General features: G+C 42.6%; 1 protein-coding gene across 1 annotated transcript in view; it reads right to left on the bottom strand.

The window, feature by feature from the left end:
• LRP5 (LDL receptor related protein 5) overlaps positions 1-17,470 on the bottom strand; it is a 121,706-nt gene extending 104,236 nt beyond the window's left edge. Inside the window, exon 1 of the mRNA XM_082192051.1 lies at positions 17,211-17,470. Coding sequence (XP_082048177.1) covers positions 17,211-17,433 — 223 coding nt within the window. The 5' untranslated portion in view covers positions 17,434-17,470. The remainder of the gene's footprint in view (positions 1-17,210) is intronic.
• Between the last annotated feature and the right edge of the window lie 1,497 nt (positions 17,471-18,967).

The raw sequence follows: 18,967 nt of genomic DNA, 5'->3' as shown, positions 1-18,967 counted from the left end.
TTTGCATTTGCTTTAGGGATATTGTTGATTTTATGCAGTTTATCATCATGATAGTTTTTCTTAATGTTGGCAGTGTATTTTCTTCCCAAATAAAAATAAAAAGAACAAAATAGTTTAATTGTTTTAAAGCAAGAAAACTTTCACATGCCAACAGCAATTTTTTTTCTCACCCAAGCATGGATGTTCTCACTTGCAAAATCTCTCATTTTTAAGGAAAGAATTCCTGGTTGTTCAGGGGTGTTCTCAATTTATTATTTTTTAAAGAAATAATAGCTTGGCATCTCAGCAAAACAGGCTCAGAAATCAAACAACCTGAAAATAAGTTTTTAGTGTCTGTGCCTCCAGGATACACCACTATAGGACTTTTCAAACTTCCCATTAAAGCCACAAGGGCTAGGTTTTATGTTAATAAAAGCAGAGATTATCTGGATCACAATGACAGCCTGCAGTGCATACAAGTGCTGACAGAATGAAAGGATGAGGAGGGGGAGAGAAGAGAAGGCTTGGTAATGCCTATCCTTAGGTACTTTTATTTCCAATTCTGGTTACGTTCATCTCTAATGAACAATTTGGTGCAATACAAAAGAAACATGCTGAAATCATGCCACATGTAGTTTCAAGGAAGACCGTCTCAGAAACCCCACAGTCACAGTCTCTGTAGCACTGAAAGCAGCATTTCAGATTTTTGAACAACAATACAAAAGGAAATTTAGAATCTCCCTTCATGTAGTTCCAGAAATACAAAGCAATCCTGACCCCTGAGAAGCGATGCCATAAGGAATGAATTGACCTTAATCAGTGCTCCTGGCTAATGCAGAAGCATCTCCAATAAAGAGAAACTTGAAAGACATTTGGAAAGAAGGGCTGACACACACAACTCATGCTGTTATTCATACCATTGTTACCATTTGAACAATCCCTTTCCACCAGATCCTCTCCCCCCACCCTGAACATCATTAAAGTGTTGAGCCCGAAAAGAAAATTTAAGAACTTGGGTTTTAAAAAAATATATACCTTCAAACATAATGCAATTTCACCCCCTCCAATGTCCAACAATGTTTAAATTAAAACGTGAAAGACATTTTAAGTATCAACTATTCTAACACATGCCATGCCCAAGGATTCTTATGAAACAAGAATAAGAAATATGAAAAAGGTGTTGTGTTAGCTGCTATGAAACTCTGCAGATTAATTATTTCTGGCCTGGGTAGATTTCTGAGCATTGCTCCATATTTCAGATTAATTTCTCTTCCAAGTATGTGCATGGTATATTCAGTACAGATGGTAAAGGCAATGTATCTTTCCAACTTTCCTGAAACCTAGTCAAGTTTTTGGAGTCAGCAGAACCAACATCTGGAACTAGAAACTGATCAGAAACAAGCATACCTTTGTGAAAGGTTTTATTTACTGACGTCCAGTAATGTTTTTGCAAGTCAAATTTTCCATTATAACTAAACCATCATTTAATACCCTCCCTACCACAAAGTCTTAGAAATCGGCTAAGTTGCTGTCCAAACCATAACAACTCTCACACATTTTTTTAAAAAAAAACCCACCTAAAAATTAAATATGAGTCCAGGGAATACTTTCCCTTGCATATTTATGGTACCTGGAACATTTTAAAATAAGAAATGACTTGAACTTGTACCTATGCAAACTGAGCCAATTACAATTAAAAACAACAACTCTTCTTGCCTGTTGGCATTATAGAGCATTAACTATTTCACACAGGCGCTATAGATATGGCAAGTCATTTACAAATTCAAGCTAAGCTGACAAAAGCAAAAAAACACGCCTTAACCTAGTTTAAAATCAAGCTCATGTGAAATGGAAGAGGAAACCCCACCCATCATGTGAAGACAGCCTCAAGTGTCTGTGTGCGTTTCATAAGCAGCCCATATGATGATACCAGAGATGGTTCCCTTTAAAAATCCATATTTTTAAACATGCCTTTTCTCTTTCCTCACTCCAGTTTTGGCCAGCGCTTGATTCCGTAATATTTCTGTTCACAGAGAAAAGTCAGGAAACACAGCAAATCTCTTAAGAAAGGCCACCTCTCGTGAGATTTTCAGATCAGAAAATAATCTGAAAACATCATGAGAAAAATGTGAAGAGATGCATAGCTAAGCACGATAATTTCTGGATTTTTCCCATGTTATATCACTTCTCTGTTTCCAAAGTTTGAATAAAATCCCTGTATGCCAAGTAAAAAAATTATCCTTTGAAAAATTGATTTCAGGATGGAAAGTGGGGAAAGGTAGTCTGAGAGACTAGAATATAAACTTCCTCTTGAGGGGAATGGCATCTAGTTACTTGTTTAACGGTTTGCATCATTTGAAGTGTCTGTAGTATGCACCTTATTTTATCTATATTATGTTGTAGATGATGTAGTAGAATAACAGGACCAGGTTATCTGTGTCGGTAGTTGAATTCAATCATTGTTTAGCCATCAGAAACATGCTACAGGTTCATGCTCTCCTTTTTCCCTTTAGACACAGACACAACAAATCCTTTTTCCTAAATGGTTTACTGTGTTGTCTTAATCAAACTGGCTTCCAATTCCAGTTTAGAAGCAATCTCTGTTTAGTGGCAACCACATAATCTGCACAGGAATCACAGATCTCTATTGCCACCACAAGACAGAAAGTAAAAGAGGGAATTGATGTGCACAAGAGGAGGATGGAATGCTTGAGTACAGTGCATGTTTCCTTCCCAACGGGTAAACCATGGTTTGGTCATTGCATCTGAACTGAGCAAATCCTGCAAACTGAATCCCATGTCTTTCACTTGTGGTTTGAAAAAGTCAAATCCCCCTCAACCCTTGCTTTCTTCCTCCTCTTAATTATAATGTGTAATTCTTGTTTTAAGAAGATGATACAGTTGTAACCCATCAGTACTCGAGTCTTGTCAGAAATCTGAAGAATGATTGGAAACCAAATAAAATCCACACATCTCCAGGGAGAGTCAAACTATGATAATTACTAAAACAAAGGCTACTCTTTTAGCATGAAAACCATGGAAAATGATGTTGAAACAAAGAGAAGCAAGTTAGCATATGTCTACATTGCAGTAATGTAGAGAGCCAAATGGTACACTGGAATAAGCACACAAGCCAAGGAATCATGGTAAAATCCAGGGAGGAGGGAAGCGGTGAAGGTTTTTCAGTTGCCACCCATCTGGCCACAACTGCCTCTAGTAACTATTTGCAAGACTAGTTTTTATAAGGTAATGCTGGGCGAGCAGTGGAGCCCTATCACACTGGTGCTCTTCCCCCGCTGTTTCCTTTTCATTGTCAAGCAACTTGATAGGAAAAAGGAGAGAAGGGGGGGAAAGTCACTTTGGCTGAAAGCTGACAGGCACTAACTACCTATTCTTCCCTGCAAAACTGTTTGTGAAGCAAACAAGTAAAAAACTATTGTGCTGCAACTCTTTCTTGCTCCTAAAAATATTCCCCAACATACCCTCCCCATCTCCCATGCAAAACCACTATAAAGAAACTGCTAGTAAACCAGACGTCATCCTCCAAGAGCATCTTGCAAAATAAAATAAAATGAATTCACAGGCAACTAGACTTGTGCCTCTGTTTCTGAACAGTTTTGTTAAGAAAGGTTAGACAAAGGGAGAAAAATCAAGTAATGCAAAAAAAAAAAAAAGAAGTCTCTCTCTTCTCTCTCTTTCTGTATGTGTGTGTATTCTGGGCTGCAGTCACCTAATGTACTCCATCAGTTGAAGCCCTGTGCATGCCTTCTGCTTGCACAATGGGGTTCCCCCTGTCCTCCCCCTGCACCCCAAAATTGGCCTGTGTGGGGCTCAGAAGAATTCCAAAAGCAGTGCCGGGTGGGTGGGTGGGTGGCTGGGGTGGGGACAAGCTGCAATGCTTGTGCAGATGGAACATTTGTAATAGCACGGCACTGAATTCCACTCTCTAGGTTTAAAAACTCTCAATGACTACAATCACAACACAATACGAACCATGCCTGCTCATGAATTCAATGCGGCTTACTCCCAAGTAGGTGTTGTTAGGGTTGCAGCCTTAAGAGACAGAGTGTAATTCCCTTTACTTAAAGTGGTCACCTTGTCCTCTATATGAAGAGGTTTCTGTTTGCTGGGGCTTCCAAGCCTCTCTCAAAACAGGCTAAGCAGGGTATTCAGGAACAGATCATTAAGGAAGTGGGAGATGGGTCTGAGGACCCCTTAGGGTGTCTGCGGCCTTCTCACATCTATTAATGCTGTTTAACAGGTTTGCCCTCAGGTTGTCTCAGTGGTTATTTTAATTAACAGAATTACAACCACTCCCCAGAACCACAACCACTACCAGGCTCACAACAGATTTGAACATCTAAAAAGGGCATGGAATAGACAAGTGAGCTGGCTCTGCACATGCAGGGAAACCCATTGCTTAAATGTAACCACCCACCCACCCATGTCAAACTCTATGTGTATTAGGTAACACAGTTCTACAGGAATTACAGACATGTCCTTCGCAAACATTTGGTATCTGCTCTCACTCCTTGTAGGTTTCTCTTGTTCATGAAGTACCTGAAGTACACGAAGCTCTGTCCACCCTTATTATTACCGGTAAAATACTCCACTGTCCAACTTCAGCAGTGATATTAAATAGAATGGTTACCCACTGTTAATACAAAACAGAGCCTACAACGCACCACTTATGCTCCTCCCTTTTTCCTATCTGCCACTTACTTTTTTTGTCAAGCTTTTGTTAGTATTATTCCTTCTTAATATAACAACAGACAAGAATTAAGATGAAAAAACTATGAAATATATACATGAGTAGTTGCATGAGTTAAAATAACAAAGCCCAAGTAAAGACTATCAACTTTATCAGACCACAAAGTATAATTCCAGATATGCCAGGCTTGTGACAGGTTCCGCTGTACGTGTCATAAAGGAATGACAAATCACATAAAAAGAATCTGGAGGTTCTAATCCTTGTCAAAATCTCAAATTATGCATGATTTCCTTCATTATAGTTATATTCCAGAGTGAGCAGTAGTAAGTATCCAGAGTAAGATTCTGGGCTGTTTTACATTGAGCTGCAATAACTTTGTGTGCTGCCAAGATCGTATATAAGACATCCCCCTTTTCCCAATATATTTACACTGGTATCATCAAAAATATTCAGTAGCATTAATTTTGGACAACAATAGTTTCTTTAGTAATATTTAACATTTCTATCAAATTCCAAAAATCTTGCACTAACTGACATTCCGACCATAAATGATAACATGTACTAAGTTTACTGCCACCCCTCCAACAATTAGGTGATATAGAATAAAATATTTTTGACATTTGAAAAGGAGTGTGACAACATCTGTATAATAATTTTAGTAAGTTTTCCCTTTAAAAAACCCGGAAACAAGTTTTAAGGGCCGTGACTCTCAAATGTTATTCCAATCCTTGGGAAGAATTTGTGTGCCAATATCCAGTTCCCACATCTTTTTAAGTTCCCCATATCTCCCAATTATTGAATTAATTGTGTGGGTTTAAAAAAACACACAAAAAAACCATTTTGTATTCGTAACATGTATACACAACATTCAGCTGGGTTTCTGTTTTATTTGGGAGACAACCAGTGCTATTTTTCTAGAAAGAGGTGCCAGAGGCTTCTGGTCCAGGCTTGCCTTAATGGAGGCAGCCCCCATGACAGCAGGGGATTGTCAGCAAACGAAAAACAAGGATGACAGAGGGTAACTCATCCTTGCAAATCCCCCCCAAGAACGGGGGAATGGGCTTCACTCACAGTTCATCTCGATACCTGGCTCTTGCTCTGGCATGAAATGTGGAAGGCAGGGAGGCACTGAGTGCAAAAACACTTCGTCTGGCAAAATCCCTCCTACACCACCATTAAACTTTATAAATTTATATATTGTAACATCACAGATGGGAATCATTAATTATGTAGCTGTTGACTAAGAGATTATTATTATAACTGAAATGTAACTGACATTATTTAAGATTATGGAACGCAGTGATATAAGATGGGAAATGCACCCAAACCACCATGCGGGGAGCCACTTTAACTAAAATGTGTTAATTGGAAGTTGGTTGGCATTTTGATAACTTTATAATTTGGGAATTAATAGTTATTGTTATAATTTTGCTATTATTGGAGGTATATTGGAAAGCTAATTAAAAAATTATAGAAAGAAAGAAAGAAAGAAAGAAAGAAAGAAAGAAAGAAAGAAAGAAAGAGGGGGAGGTGTCAGAGCTCACCATGAACTTCTCCCTTGTTCTCTCAGAATGGGAATGGCAATGGCATCTACCTGAGAGGTGCTGGAGCTGAGCTCCAGCTGTAAAAAAGCCCTGGAGACAACCTTTAAGTATAAATCATTTGAAGAATGTGGTAGCCTAATACACTGATTGCAACATTACATTGTTTCCTTTAAAGGGCTTATATGTTATATTTACATAGTTAGTGTGGCAATGGTGAGCAAACACTTTGACGCCTTGATTGCTAGTTATTGCTTTGAGTCTTAAGTAAAAGCTTTCATGGAATAAAAAGAAAACTCCAGTAAGGGCCTCGGGGTCACTCCTCTTACAGTTCAGTGTGACAGAGAAAGCAGGTCACATCCTAAGCCAGGAAACCTTATTCAGCTCCAGGGCTGCATTCCCTCATAGACAACCTCCTAGGAACAAGGGGGCGGAGGGAAAAATGGGCAGAGCGAAGGATGCAATTCTTGCCTTTCTACAGTAAGCTACATTTTAAGCACACAGAAGGCAGAGGTTTCTATATGCGCGCGCACACACCCCTCTCTTAATTGTTCATGCAGGCAGGTAAGGGCATCATCACAGATCAGGAAAACCTTCCAGCCAGGAAATAGTACCCAAGTTTTGGAAGAATTTTAACTACTTTATTGGAGATTTTTAAACATATTGAAAGGAACAGAAATTATAGCTACTTGGAGTGTTGCTGCTTCTCTGACTGTCAATACTTGGTAGGTTCTGATAAAATTAGGAAGCGTAATGATCTGAGTCCTTGTGGACACCCCAAACAGTGCAGTGTGTGGTTGGCCAATAACCTTTTTAAACACAACTTTCAGATGATAGCATTCATTTGCTTTCAGAGCCATAACACCAATCCGTCACTGGATAGCTGTATATCACTAATTAATCTGTGTTAAAACTGAGTTTCCAAAACCAACGATTGAAACGTTAACAATCCCAGATATTTGGCAAATAAAAAAACACAGAGGTGCACTGCTGAATGCTAACAGTCACGTAAACATGATTAGGAAACTATACACACATTTTCTGACACATTTCCAAAATACCTGCCTCGCAGATTCATCAGAATTATCAATATTCAGAGGTCAATGCTGATTGATATACCGCCCCCCCCCAGTCTTTGGAAACTCACTGCATTGCTATGTCCCTAAAAAGAGAACACCTGCCAGGTGTACATAAAATAGCAGAGGATGCTAAAGTGTGTCATAAAATAATGAGACAGACATTACCCCCTTTCCTTCCCAAATGTACATGTATTAAAAAAGCTAGTTCCTGGGATTCCACCACACTCTACTGTCCCACCAAAGGTCAATCCATATTCACCAGTAGTAACATATGAGCCATTTTTCCATGGGAACACACACACACTCTTAAATAAACATTTTGGTCCAGGAATAGCAAGGGCAAAAAAACTACATTGGACTCAAGACACAGGACCTACCATAGGGCTAGGCAGAGTGAGAACTGAGCTAGCCTCCAATACTCTTTCAATTAAAACAGGATGACACAAGAAGGAATAATCTGAGTAAGACAGTGGAAGGCAGCAAAATCAATGCCTGCCTCAGAAACTAGAGACAAGGGGAAGTTCATTGCTCATCTAGATTCCAAACTTTATCCACTTATCTACCTAAAACCTTTAGCACAGGAACGGGCATGTACCTCCTCACTTGCAAGGAAGAGAGAAGTATAAGAGCCAATGTGGCAGGTACACTATCCAGTGTAATAGCAGCTAAAGCAGGCATGGCCAAACTTGCCCTCCAGCTGTTTTGGGACTACAACTCCCATCATCCCTAGCTAACAGGACCAGTGGTCAGGGATGATGGGAATTGTAGTCCGAAAACAGCTGGAGGGCCAGGTTTGGCCATGCCTGAAGCAATGGGAATCCAAGGCAGAACAGCCCCACTCCCGCCACCATCTCTTTAAGCATATCCCAACCCTTCCTGTGAACTTTCATAGGCAGTTTGGTAGGACCAGCAGCACAGCTAGTTGTCAGTATTACACTTGCTGTATTCTAGTAATATGACTCTAGAGTAGGGGTGTCTAAACTGTGACCCTCTGAGTTGTTGCTTGACTACAACTCCCATCAGCTCCAGGCAGCATGGCCAGTAGTCAAGGATGAGGAGAGTTGGTAAGTCCAGAAACATATGGAGGGAGCCACAGGCTGGTCACTCCTGTTCTGGAGGGTGATAAAGAAACAGACATCAAGGAGATGGTTTTAGAAGGCGAGGGGCAGGGTAGGCACTGCATCAGATGCTCCACAAAGCAGTCTTCAATTCCAGATTATTAGCTGGCAAACAAAGTATTGGTCATCTGCAACTAATTCTATTTCAAAGCTACATCAAAAAAATTATTCTCCCAATTGGCTGAACATCTCTTGGAAAGGAGTGCAAATTCCAGAGTTACCTTCTGTAAATGCTTTAACTGTTGGTTGGTTTTGTACAATCACACAACTTTTCTTTCAGTTAAAGGATGACACGCACGAGGAAGAGAATATGGATCCCACTGCGAGTCCAGTTACTCATAAGTAACAAATCCAAAAGAAGATTCTCACTTACTGCATTAAATGACCACAACTTTAAACTAGAAATATATGTTCAGTTTAAACCTTATGCAGTATTCAAATCTGCTGCAAATACAAATTTAGGAATGTACACCAGATTGCCAAGTAGCAGTCTCATCTACCATGGTGAAGTCTCACAGTTCCCATGAGAAAAAGTTTAGGAAATGGGGGAGGGGGGCAGGCATGGGTGTGGAACAGAACAGACAGACAGTGTGAATTCTAGAAGTCACATGGGGCAGCTTTCAAGTGATTCAAGTCCGACTTATTAGTAATCCACTACAATTTGGGATCTATTTCCTGTACTCCATTTAAATCTCATTTTATGCAGCTTAGCTAACTAGATCCAGATGCACCTTACAGACTAACACTTATTGTGGTATGAGTTTTCATAGTCAAGAGGCTTCTTCATTCAAGACATGGAGTGGACTGGAAAGATGGTTTTCCTCCACTGTACCTCAACCCGCATGGGGTGTATATGTCATGTATCTGATGAGGACAGCTCTTGTTGATTCAAGGTCATGCCATAAGAAACCAGTAAGCCTTTAAATACCGCAGAACACTGGCTTGTATCCAAAGTGTCTTCTGCTTGCAAAATGCCTCTTACACCTATGGAAAGCTGGTTCCAGCCTAACAGAAGAGCACAGGGTGAGAAAGGGGACCCCAAATCAAGGGAGGTTCTCCAATTCCCTGTCTTTATGGCCCAGCTGAGATTATATGTTAAAGCCTGTATCTTCCTTACTCATTGTCTCTCACACTCTCCATACATCGCAGCACAGCACTACAAGCCTTGTGCTTGCACAAGTGTTCAGCAAAACAGCACTGATACGTTTCTCTTTTAACTCATGGTTTGGGGTCCAAAGGGTGGCCACATCCACATGCAACAATAAGCCAGACTTTCTGGTTTGTTGTATCTTATCAGGAATGAGTCTGATCACTCCTGGCTTGCTTCTCCTAGTTAGCACAAGCAGGATAAGCAAAGTGTGGAGCCTTGGCTTCAGGTTCCTTCCAGACCCGGGATCATGGTTTGCTGCTCCTTAACAAGCCACGATCAGCAAGCCAACAAGCCACTGTTTCACGTTGGCAAGCAGCAGACTATATTATTCTAGAATGGATCCTGACAGTGTCCTCCATTTGAAAGTCTTTTGGAGTACGAATTTTGTAATATTTTACTTTATGTAAAACATCAAAAGAGATAGAAGCCCTGAAAGCTATAGATTTAAGAAAGTCAGACATGAAATATGTGCAGCTTTATATGATTTGCATTTTATACAGGTCTTTATAATGCTCCACATATTTGGCAACTATAAATGGAGAAGTACTGGGAACTCTGAAGACACAGTCAGGGAGGAATTAAGCTTTAGGACAGGGTGGGGAAACCTGAGGGTCACATTCTGTCAAGGACAACCTTCCAGGGACTGCATAGACAAGGCCTGAGGCAAAAGCTTTGTAACAATGGAGTATATTCTAGCCACACAAAATGAGTGACGTATCCACACATCCTTCCATCCTCCATTCAGGACAAGCAAAGGCCATTATCACAGTTCAAACACTCTTCAACTAGACCAGGGGTGTCCAAACTTTTTTCAAAGAGGGCCAGATTTGATTAAATGAAGGGCTGTGAGGGCCGACCAGAGAGCCTATCAAAGTTGTTGGCCTTTTTTTAGGATTATTGAAGTTACTGAGGTTTTTTTAGGATTTTACCCCAGGAAATAAACTGCCACAGGGGCCAGATTAAACCAACCGGCAGGCCAGATTAGGCCCCCCCCCCGGAATGGACTTTGGACATGCCTGAACTAGACAAACAACTTGAGGAGGGTACAGGGCTGGTGAGGGATGAGCTTAGGAAGAAAGGAGTAGCCTAGGCTCCACGGATCAGAGGGCCTTGGCCATTTTCAGCTCCCAGGCTTGAGAAGCTTCACCCCTGGGGTCAGGAGAAAACTAACACAATGTTTTACTGCTAACACCAATGCTGTAGAGCAGGGGTAGGCAACCTAAGGTCCAGGGGCCGGATGCGGCCCAATCGCCTTCTCAATCCGGGGACGGTCTGCGAATCAGCGTGTTTTTACATGAATAGAATGTGTCCTTTTATTTAAAATGCACCTCTGGGTTATTTGTGGGGCACAGGAATTCATTCATATATATTTTCAAAATATAGTCCAGCCCTCCACAAGGTCTGAGGGACGGTGGACCGGCCTACAACTGAAAAAGGCTGCTGACTCCTGCCGTAGAGAGACCTAGTTCAGATGTTTGACTTATTTGCATCTTCTAAATATTCATAGGGCCTGATCAGATGTTATTTTCAAGTCTGGTGTAAGAGAGTGCCAGCTTGGGTGCATCAATATCCTCTCATATTCCTCTGAACCTATGATAGCTCAGGGAGATCCCGGGTGCAGTTAAGTGCTATACTTCAACTGAGTTTGTGCAGGGAGCAAGAATGGGGCATGAGTGACCCTAAGAGTCACACCTGTCACTATCATTTCATTACATATATGTCAAAAAACCTAATTCTGTCAACTGATCCTAATCTGCAGAACAGCCCAGCAATCAGGACTCATTGCTAATGTTCATACCCATCTTCCTTTTGTGTTTTGTAAAACCCATTCATCCCATGCAGAAGAAAAATACAGCTCATATGCACGTCTGAATTTGTCATTCATTACATACTAAAATATACATTAAAAATCAAGGACTGGTTGTTGTTTTCTTTTATAGCACCAAGACAGCCAAACATGTAATGCAAAGAGAAAATGAGGGAAAGAGAGCAATCTTTAAAAACCCGAGAAGCTCTTACTAGGCAACCTCACTAATACAGTCCATATGTAAAGACTAAAGTCAACTTAGGAAATATGAGGCACAAAATAAAAGTTTCCATAAAATTTGAGTTTTATTTTACCAATATGTTGGACAATGTCAAACTTCAGACTTCAATATCCCATTCAAGTTGTATTTACTAAAGTCTGAAATTCAACATTGTCTTCTTAACAAAGAAGAGGAAAAGGCTTATGATGTTACAGCATAGTTTGGTTCCCTAGACACACTAGACACACGTACAATATTTCACTGGCTTTTTCCTCAATGAGCCAGTGGACTTGGGGGAGAGACAGGAAAAAGGTCTCCTTGTTAATTCTCCTTGACCTCTCAGTGGCTTTTGATACCATCAACCATGATATCCTTCCAGAGCAGTTGTCCAAATTAAGGGTGGGTGGCACTGTCCGGATAGTCAAATTTCCAAAGTGCTTCAGCCCCATGGAGCCTTCAGTGCAAGTCAGATGAACATACTGAATCCAATTTCCAGGAATTTAAGACAGTGGCTCAGGCCACAGTTCATATATGCACCAAGTTTCCATGAAGGTAAGAACAGCTGGAGAAATTGTTCAGGCAAGCAGACAGCACATGTGGCATTAACACAGAGGCTTTGACATAATATGTTCCCACAGTTCTTGTGGGGGGGGGGCTCCCCTGACCAGAATGAAGCCTCTCAGCCACCACCATCATGATGTGGCAAAGGTGGTGCAGCAATAAAACTGCTAGCCCATTTGCAAAGCTAAGCAGGTCTGGTATGATTGTATGTGGAACCGCGTGCTGAGTTTCCTGCATCGCACAGGGTTGGACTAGATGACTCTAGGGGTTCCTTCCAACTCCACAATTCTATGATTCAAAAGTACATAGAGCCAAAAGAGGAAGTTTGAAGAATGATGCTATTTCCTCTTTCACTTCTGTGAGCTTTTCAATGCTCACAATACCTACAGGGAGACCAGAATGGCGGAGATAAGGATAAGTAAATCTAGGAGATTGGTGGGAAGAAAGAAGGAAAGAAAGGCTGTAGAATGCATAAGATGATTGACTGTGCATACATCAGATCCAGTAAAACAGACGTTTTTGAAACTGCATGAAGTTTTTACATGTTTTCCACACATTACAGATCACATTTTTCTCCATAGACTAACCATAGGAATCACAACCTGCTGCATTCCAGCACTACTTTAGCCCAAAAACAATTCAAAAGGATCTGTTTTAATTCTACTGCATGCAACATTTACCCAAACCCCATGGAAAAGCAAAGTGTTTTCATATTTATGTGCATTTTCTTTCTATATGTCAGAAGCCAACAGCACTCTCTCAAAATTGCAAATGTGCCCACAGACCAAAAAAGGATTGGCAACCCCTGCCTTAATTTAAGTTCTATGGAAATCCCAAGGTCAAGCAGTTTTTAAGCACAGAGTTCAGTGAGGTAATTTCACATGTTTTTCTAATCCCAATAATTTTTAAAAAAGCAAAACAAGCAGATGACTACAATCTTCTACAGCTCATTTCATAAACTGGAGGATTGAAGTTATAATCGTTTGCTTCAGAAATATGCCTACTGTATTTAGAATTTCACATCCATCAACTGTTAAGTGCACATTTAAGAAGCTGTGTGTTGGCAACTGATCAATCTTGAAATCTGCTTTAGAAATAACAAAACCTGGAACCATTTTCTACTTGCTTTCTCATTAACATATTCTTTTCACACTTGGAAATCAGTTTGAATTCTCAAACACATATAGCTAAAAAGCATAGTAAACTTTCAAAACTGAAATGACCAGAATCCTAAGAAGTTGTCACATAAAGTACCACAAGACTGCTTTTCACTTGTGGGCCATCTACAACCATAACCTGATCTATCTATCAATATATATTTTTAATGTCCAGTAGCACCTTAGAGACCAACTAAGTTTGTTCTGGGTATAAGTTTTTGTGTGCATGAACACTTCTTTAGATACCATCCATGCACATGAAACTTATACCCAGAACAAACCTAGTCTCTAAAATGCTACTGGAGAATATATATCTTGACTGTGTCAGACCAACATGGCTACCTACCTGAATCCTAACCTGATCTAATATCCCTAAATTTAAATAAATTTATTTCCTTCATAATTTAAATCATGATTGCTATTGCCTTGATGTAAATGAATGCAGTGTGGCAGCTGCAACTTTCCAAGAGCATTCATCTTGAGAAAACTAAATGGAACATTAACCTAACATTCTGAATAGTATGTGAGCTTTCCAAAAAAAATTATGTTGAACACTGCCCTCCCGCTATAATGTGTATTAGGAAAACAAGCAACAGACTATGCGTTTCACTGCACATACTACCTATACTCAAGCAGTAGCAGTCCAATTTGATGTGTGCATAGAGAAGAAATGAACGTTTCTGGAAATGCATGTTATATGCCAGCGACAGAATAGGAAATGAGAACAACAGAATAGTATTTGGGGCTGATGTGGAGAAAGAACCTGTGGCCCTCCAGATGTTGCTGGACTGCAACTCCCATTGCCCCTGGCAACGGACCATACTGAATGAATCTGATGGAACTGAGGTCCAATAACACTAGAAAATCCCCCCAAGTCCCCTCCCATCGCTTATTTTCTTAACTTTAGGAGGCCCACACAGTAAGTGTGCAATGCACTTCTGGGCAATTCAAATGGCAATAATTTGGGGGGTCTAGAGCACTATATCAGCATTTCTGCTTCCAGGATTCCAAATATTGGGGAGTGCAGGGGGGAATAGTAGGGGGGGACGGGACAAGAAAGAATAAATATTTTTATTTCTCACTGCTCTCTTGATGGTCAACACAGCTAACAGAGACTAGTGTGAGCACCATAAAATGAATAATGGGGTATTGCAGAATTAACAGTACTATCTTACCCAGAGACCCTTATACACTGCTTTTGTGTGCTAAAAGTTCAAACGGGATGCATAACAAACTTGTCTCTGGACACACTCTCTGATAAGTAACCACAAACAAGCTCAACCAACAGCTGCCCAGAAAAAGGCAAAAATATACTATTGTAAGTTGAAATTAGATATAGTCAACCAACTATCAATTTTGAAAAAACAAAGTGACAAAAAAGTTCACAGGTATACTAGAATATAGGATCCCTTATGCAAAATACTCTTACTAGACGAAATGATAACAACAATGCTTTTTTATTTAAATGAAAAGGTGAGGCTTAAATATCCTAGACTCTACCACTTAACACAGCTCTCCTAAATGCCAGCCACTAAATGATATCCAACATTAAACATACTGAAGAGTAGACCCAGTAAAATCAATGGACTTAAAGATTTCAATGGATTAGCCCCTCCCCAGTATGACTAATATTAGTTATCACCCATTGACTGCAATTATTTTAAATTTGTGTACAACTAACATTGGATATAACCCACTGTTTATAGTTATTTAAAATTTTATCGGTTATGGTTTTAATGTTACGGAAATCCTTTATTTGGTTAGAGAATAAACATTAGCTGAATCCCTAAAAAAGTAAATTAAACATGTCTTTTCTATTGGATGTGCTGGTGCACACAAACTTTGCCCAAACTAACAGGTATACAGCAGCTGCCCCTTTTCACCCTAAGGTGCTGGCCTCCTTAAGTACACAGAGTTCATTTAACAAAGATACATGGTGGCTGTGTTCATATGCCTTTAAAATTTATCAGAGAACAGCCCCTCTTTGGGGTTATTTTGGCCTCAGTTTGCCCCACACAAGATTTTAAACAGAAGCCTTACTAAATAAAACAACACCATTCCTCAGAGAACTAAGCTCCTGGAAAATTTAAAAAAGACCACAATAGTTATGAGGTTACCTCACCACTGCAACAAACTAGTGGATCAATGACACCAAGATTCTCCTAAAATATTTTATCAGAAAGAGATTCAATTATCAGAGGTGCAGAAGCCTTTTCACAAACATGCACCTATAGTTAAAACCATGCACAAACAGAACACAGCGGCTGCGGAGGAATTTTAGTCAGAGCTTCCATATTAAATGATAGTTCTGGTAACTACTGCAAGAGAAGTGGGTGGCCTAATACGAATTACCCTGAGGGGGTGCTCTACTGACTGTTAGCCACACTGCTATATTTCTTCAACTACTTGGGAAATTACAACAATTAACATTCATTAGTGCATCAAAACTTCAGTTTGCTGACTGCTACGCAGACAACAAGCAGACCAGGCTACTGCGTGCAAACTGGAACTTTCCTGTAGGCAATGACAGAAAGGAGCAGAAAAGTACAGCTCTGAACTCCCTTTTTGGTGGCAACCCCTGGATCACTTTCTAATTATTATCACCACACTGGTATTCAGACATTAAGCACCGTGGGGATTTCGGCAAGAACAGAACAAATGTTCTCAAAAAGGACAAGTAAGTCCACATTTGTTTTGTGCACTACATGGGACTGAAGCTTATCAAATACAGAAGCAAAGCCACTTTTCCAGCCCAATGGAAGAAGCCATAGGGAAAATACAGCTTACAACCATCACCACCACCCTTCTTAATCTCCATATAACACATATGAATGCAGAAAGTTTCCAGTCAGAATTTAAACACACACACAAGAATGTGCTCAGAAGTTTAAAGAAGAAGCAGAAGAGAAGCGTGATTCCCTCCAAAAGTTTAAAACAAGTTCTAATTGATATGGAAATGGACGTGATTGTCTGAACGCTCCGAGCAGTCAAGGGAACAAATGTTCACTGTAGCTAAAGTCTGGGTAAACCCCCAGACAGACAAACTCTTCTCAGAAGTCTGTTTTGCCAAGTGTTAAGTTTCACAAGTCAAGCAAGTCTTTCTCTCCCTCCCTCCCTCCCTCCGTTTCTCCCCCATACCCTCCCCTTTACAACTTTAAAATAAAAGGAAAGAAGATCTGCTCCCCCCCCAACCCCCACTCCCAACGCTGATGCCAAAAGTTTGATTCTGCCTGTGATCGACACCCGACACCAGCTCCTCCAAACTCCAGGGAAATCACTGCGTCTGAGGGCCGCAAAGCGCTGGGAACGGGGAGGGGGGAGACTTTTGTCTCGCTCTCGAGGCACAAGGTTGAGCTCGAAAGCCCAGCAGCACGCAAAAGGCGACGGGAATCCTTGCCTGGCCAGCAGGAAAAAGGAAGGCTCACCCCCCACCCCCACCAGAAAAAAACCCTACATTTATTTTTTGGTGCTGGGGGATGAGTAGGTCACGCAAGCGCCCTCCTTCTTTAAATGAGAAGTTGTTTGGGGGGGGGGGAGCCACAACGAAGCAGCTTTCCGTCTTTTTTTCTTGCCCGATCTGGTACGGGTCGCCCTCGCGCACACCCCGCTGCGCCTCTTGCGGGCACTGGCCCCGAGGTCCTCACGGCCCCGAGCCTCCTCGATCCCCCCCCCACCTCGTTTTTTCCGCCCTCCGCGCCTGGGCTGCTGCTTTTCCTCCCTGCCGCCGCCTCCGTCCCATGCCAGCCTCCTCCATTCCCACCAAGTCCCACTTCTCGAGTCGCGCGGAGAAGTTTCCGTCTGCACAACAAAAGGCTTCCCCGCTCTCCCCGAGCCCAGGAAAGGCAGCTCGCCGCCCGCCGGAGCCCCCGCCCCGCCCCGAAACTTACCCCCGACGGCGCCCAAGCTGCCCCGAAGCACCACGGCGGCCAGCAGGGACAGGAGCAGCAGCCGCGGCGGCGGCGCTGCCGCCTCCATGTTGTGCCGCAGCAGCTGCTGCCCGCCGAGTGGCTCAGGCGGGCTCCATGCTCCGAGTGCGCCGCGCTCGGCAGACGGGGAGGGAGGCGCTCTCCGGATTCCCCACCTCCTCCTCCGCCGCCGCCGCCTCCTCATCGAGGCGCTGCTGCCGCTCTGGGAAGGAGGGGGGGGGGAAGGGGCTGGGAGCCTCCCGCTTCCCTCCAGCCCCAGGACGAGCCGAGCGGAAGCCAAGGGACCGCCCCGCCCCTTTCCCCGGCGTGGGACAACCGCGCGCTGCCGCTCCTCTCGCCTGTTGCTGCCTCGCCTGCCCGGCGAAGGAGCGCCAGGTGGCCGGCTCGCCCTTCGCCAGGTCTTACTCCTAGGCGAGCAAGAAGTCACCACCCACCGGGCGGAGGGCGGGAAGAGGACCCGCAAACGGCAACCCGGGTTTAGGGTGCGACCTTGAGCCGTCCAGGTAGTAAGTAGCCTGTCCCCGGGGGGCTCCCTCGGACGTAAACGTCCCCCACCCAGTTCCCAAGTAAGTGCAGCGCAGTCTCATGGGATGGCAGCCCCAAGGGCGACCCACACTCTCCATGGGGTCTAGCGGGGGGGCCAACTTAAAGTATTTGGGGGGGCAGAAAAGCCCTGCCCTGCATAATCGATCACATAGTGGGGCACACCCACACTATTTGAATGGCAATGCCCATCAACTGGGCAGGGGACTCAGCCCCCTCAAATATTTTTTTTTGGGGGGGGCAAAGGGACCTCAGCTCCTAGAAGCTGGCCACTATGGGTCATAGGCAGGAGCCCCAAACCCAGGGGCAGCATTGCAGTTCATTAAAGCTGCTCAAATTGTTCAAGGAGCTGCTAGGGTTGCTCTCTTTTTCCGGCGGGCGGAGCCTTGTGCCTTGGAAATCAGCTTGACAGGCACGTTCAGCAAGTGAATCTTTCCCCCCACCAATGTATCTCACTTTGCTTCTGGAAGGGCTGCACACCTTCCCTTCTAGGAAAAAGGTAGCTCCAAAGCTGGGATGGGGAACCTGTGGTACGCCAGACATCGTAGGATTCCAGCTCCCATCAGCCGCAGCCAGCATGTCAGGCCAGGGGTCAGCGATGCAGAGAGTTGCTGAACTACAACATCTGGAGGGTTACACAAGTTCCCTGTTCTTCTAAAGCGGGACATGCAATACTCACCAATAGAAATTCCTTGCATGTTAAGTGCCTGAAGATTAACCCTGCATGAGAAATAGCATGCTGCTGTAGGCCAGCATGTTTATAGCATTAAGTCTTCTACATGTGAGAAAATGGCTACAACGCTACGTTCACCACATCAAATAAACATTTGATGCCGATCAAATCTAGCAGTCCACTCTTTCCATTTGCCATGAAAGCAGAAGCGCTTTGTCAGATGGCCTCTGTCAATTCACTTCTGTCAAAACCTGAAAGTAGTCTAGACACTAGGCCACACCATAGACTAGACAAATGGCCTGCAGCCAAACTAGCATTTGGTTATTCTATTTAAGACCGGAGCACTTATTTCAGCTTCCTATCCTATTGAAAATTGTAACACTTGCCATGTTACAAATAATTTCAAGCAGGGGAAGAGGAAGCTTGAGCCCCTCCATGTTTTACATCTCCCCTGAAATGTGTGGGCTTTGCACCTATCTAGAACTTGTGAGAAAAATGCACA

The sequence above is a fragment of the Podarcis vaucheri genome (assembly GCF_965113315.1).
Source record: "Podarcis vaucheri genome assembly, chromosome: 1".
Taxonomy (NCBI): domain Eukaryota; kingdom Metazoa; phylum Chordata; class Lepidosauria; order Squamata; family Lacertidae; genus Podarcis; species Podarcis vaucheri.
This window is presented reverse-complemented; position numbering and strand designations above follow the sequence as displayed.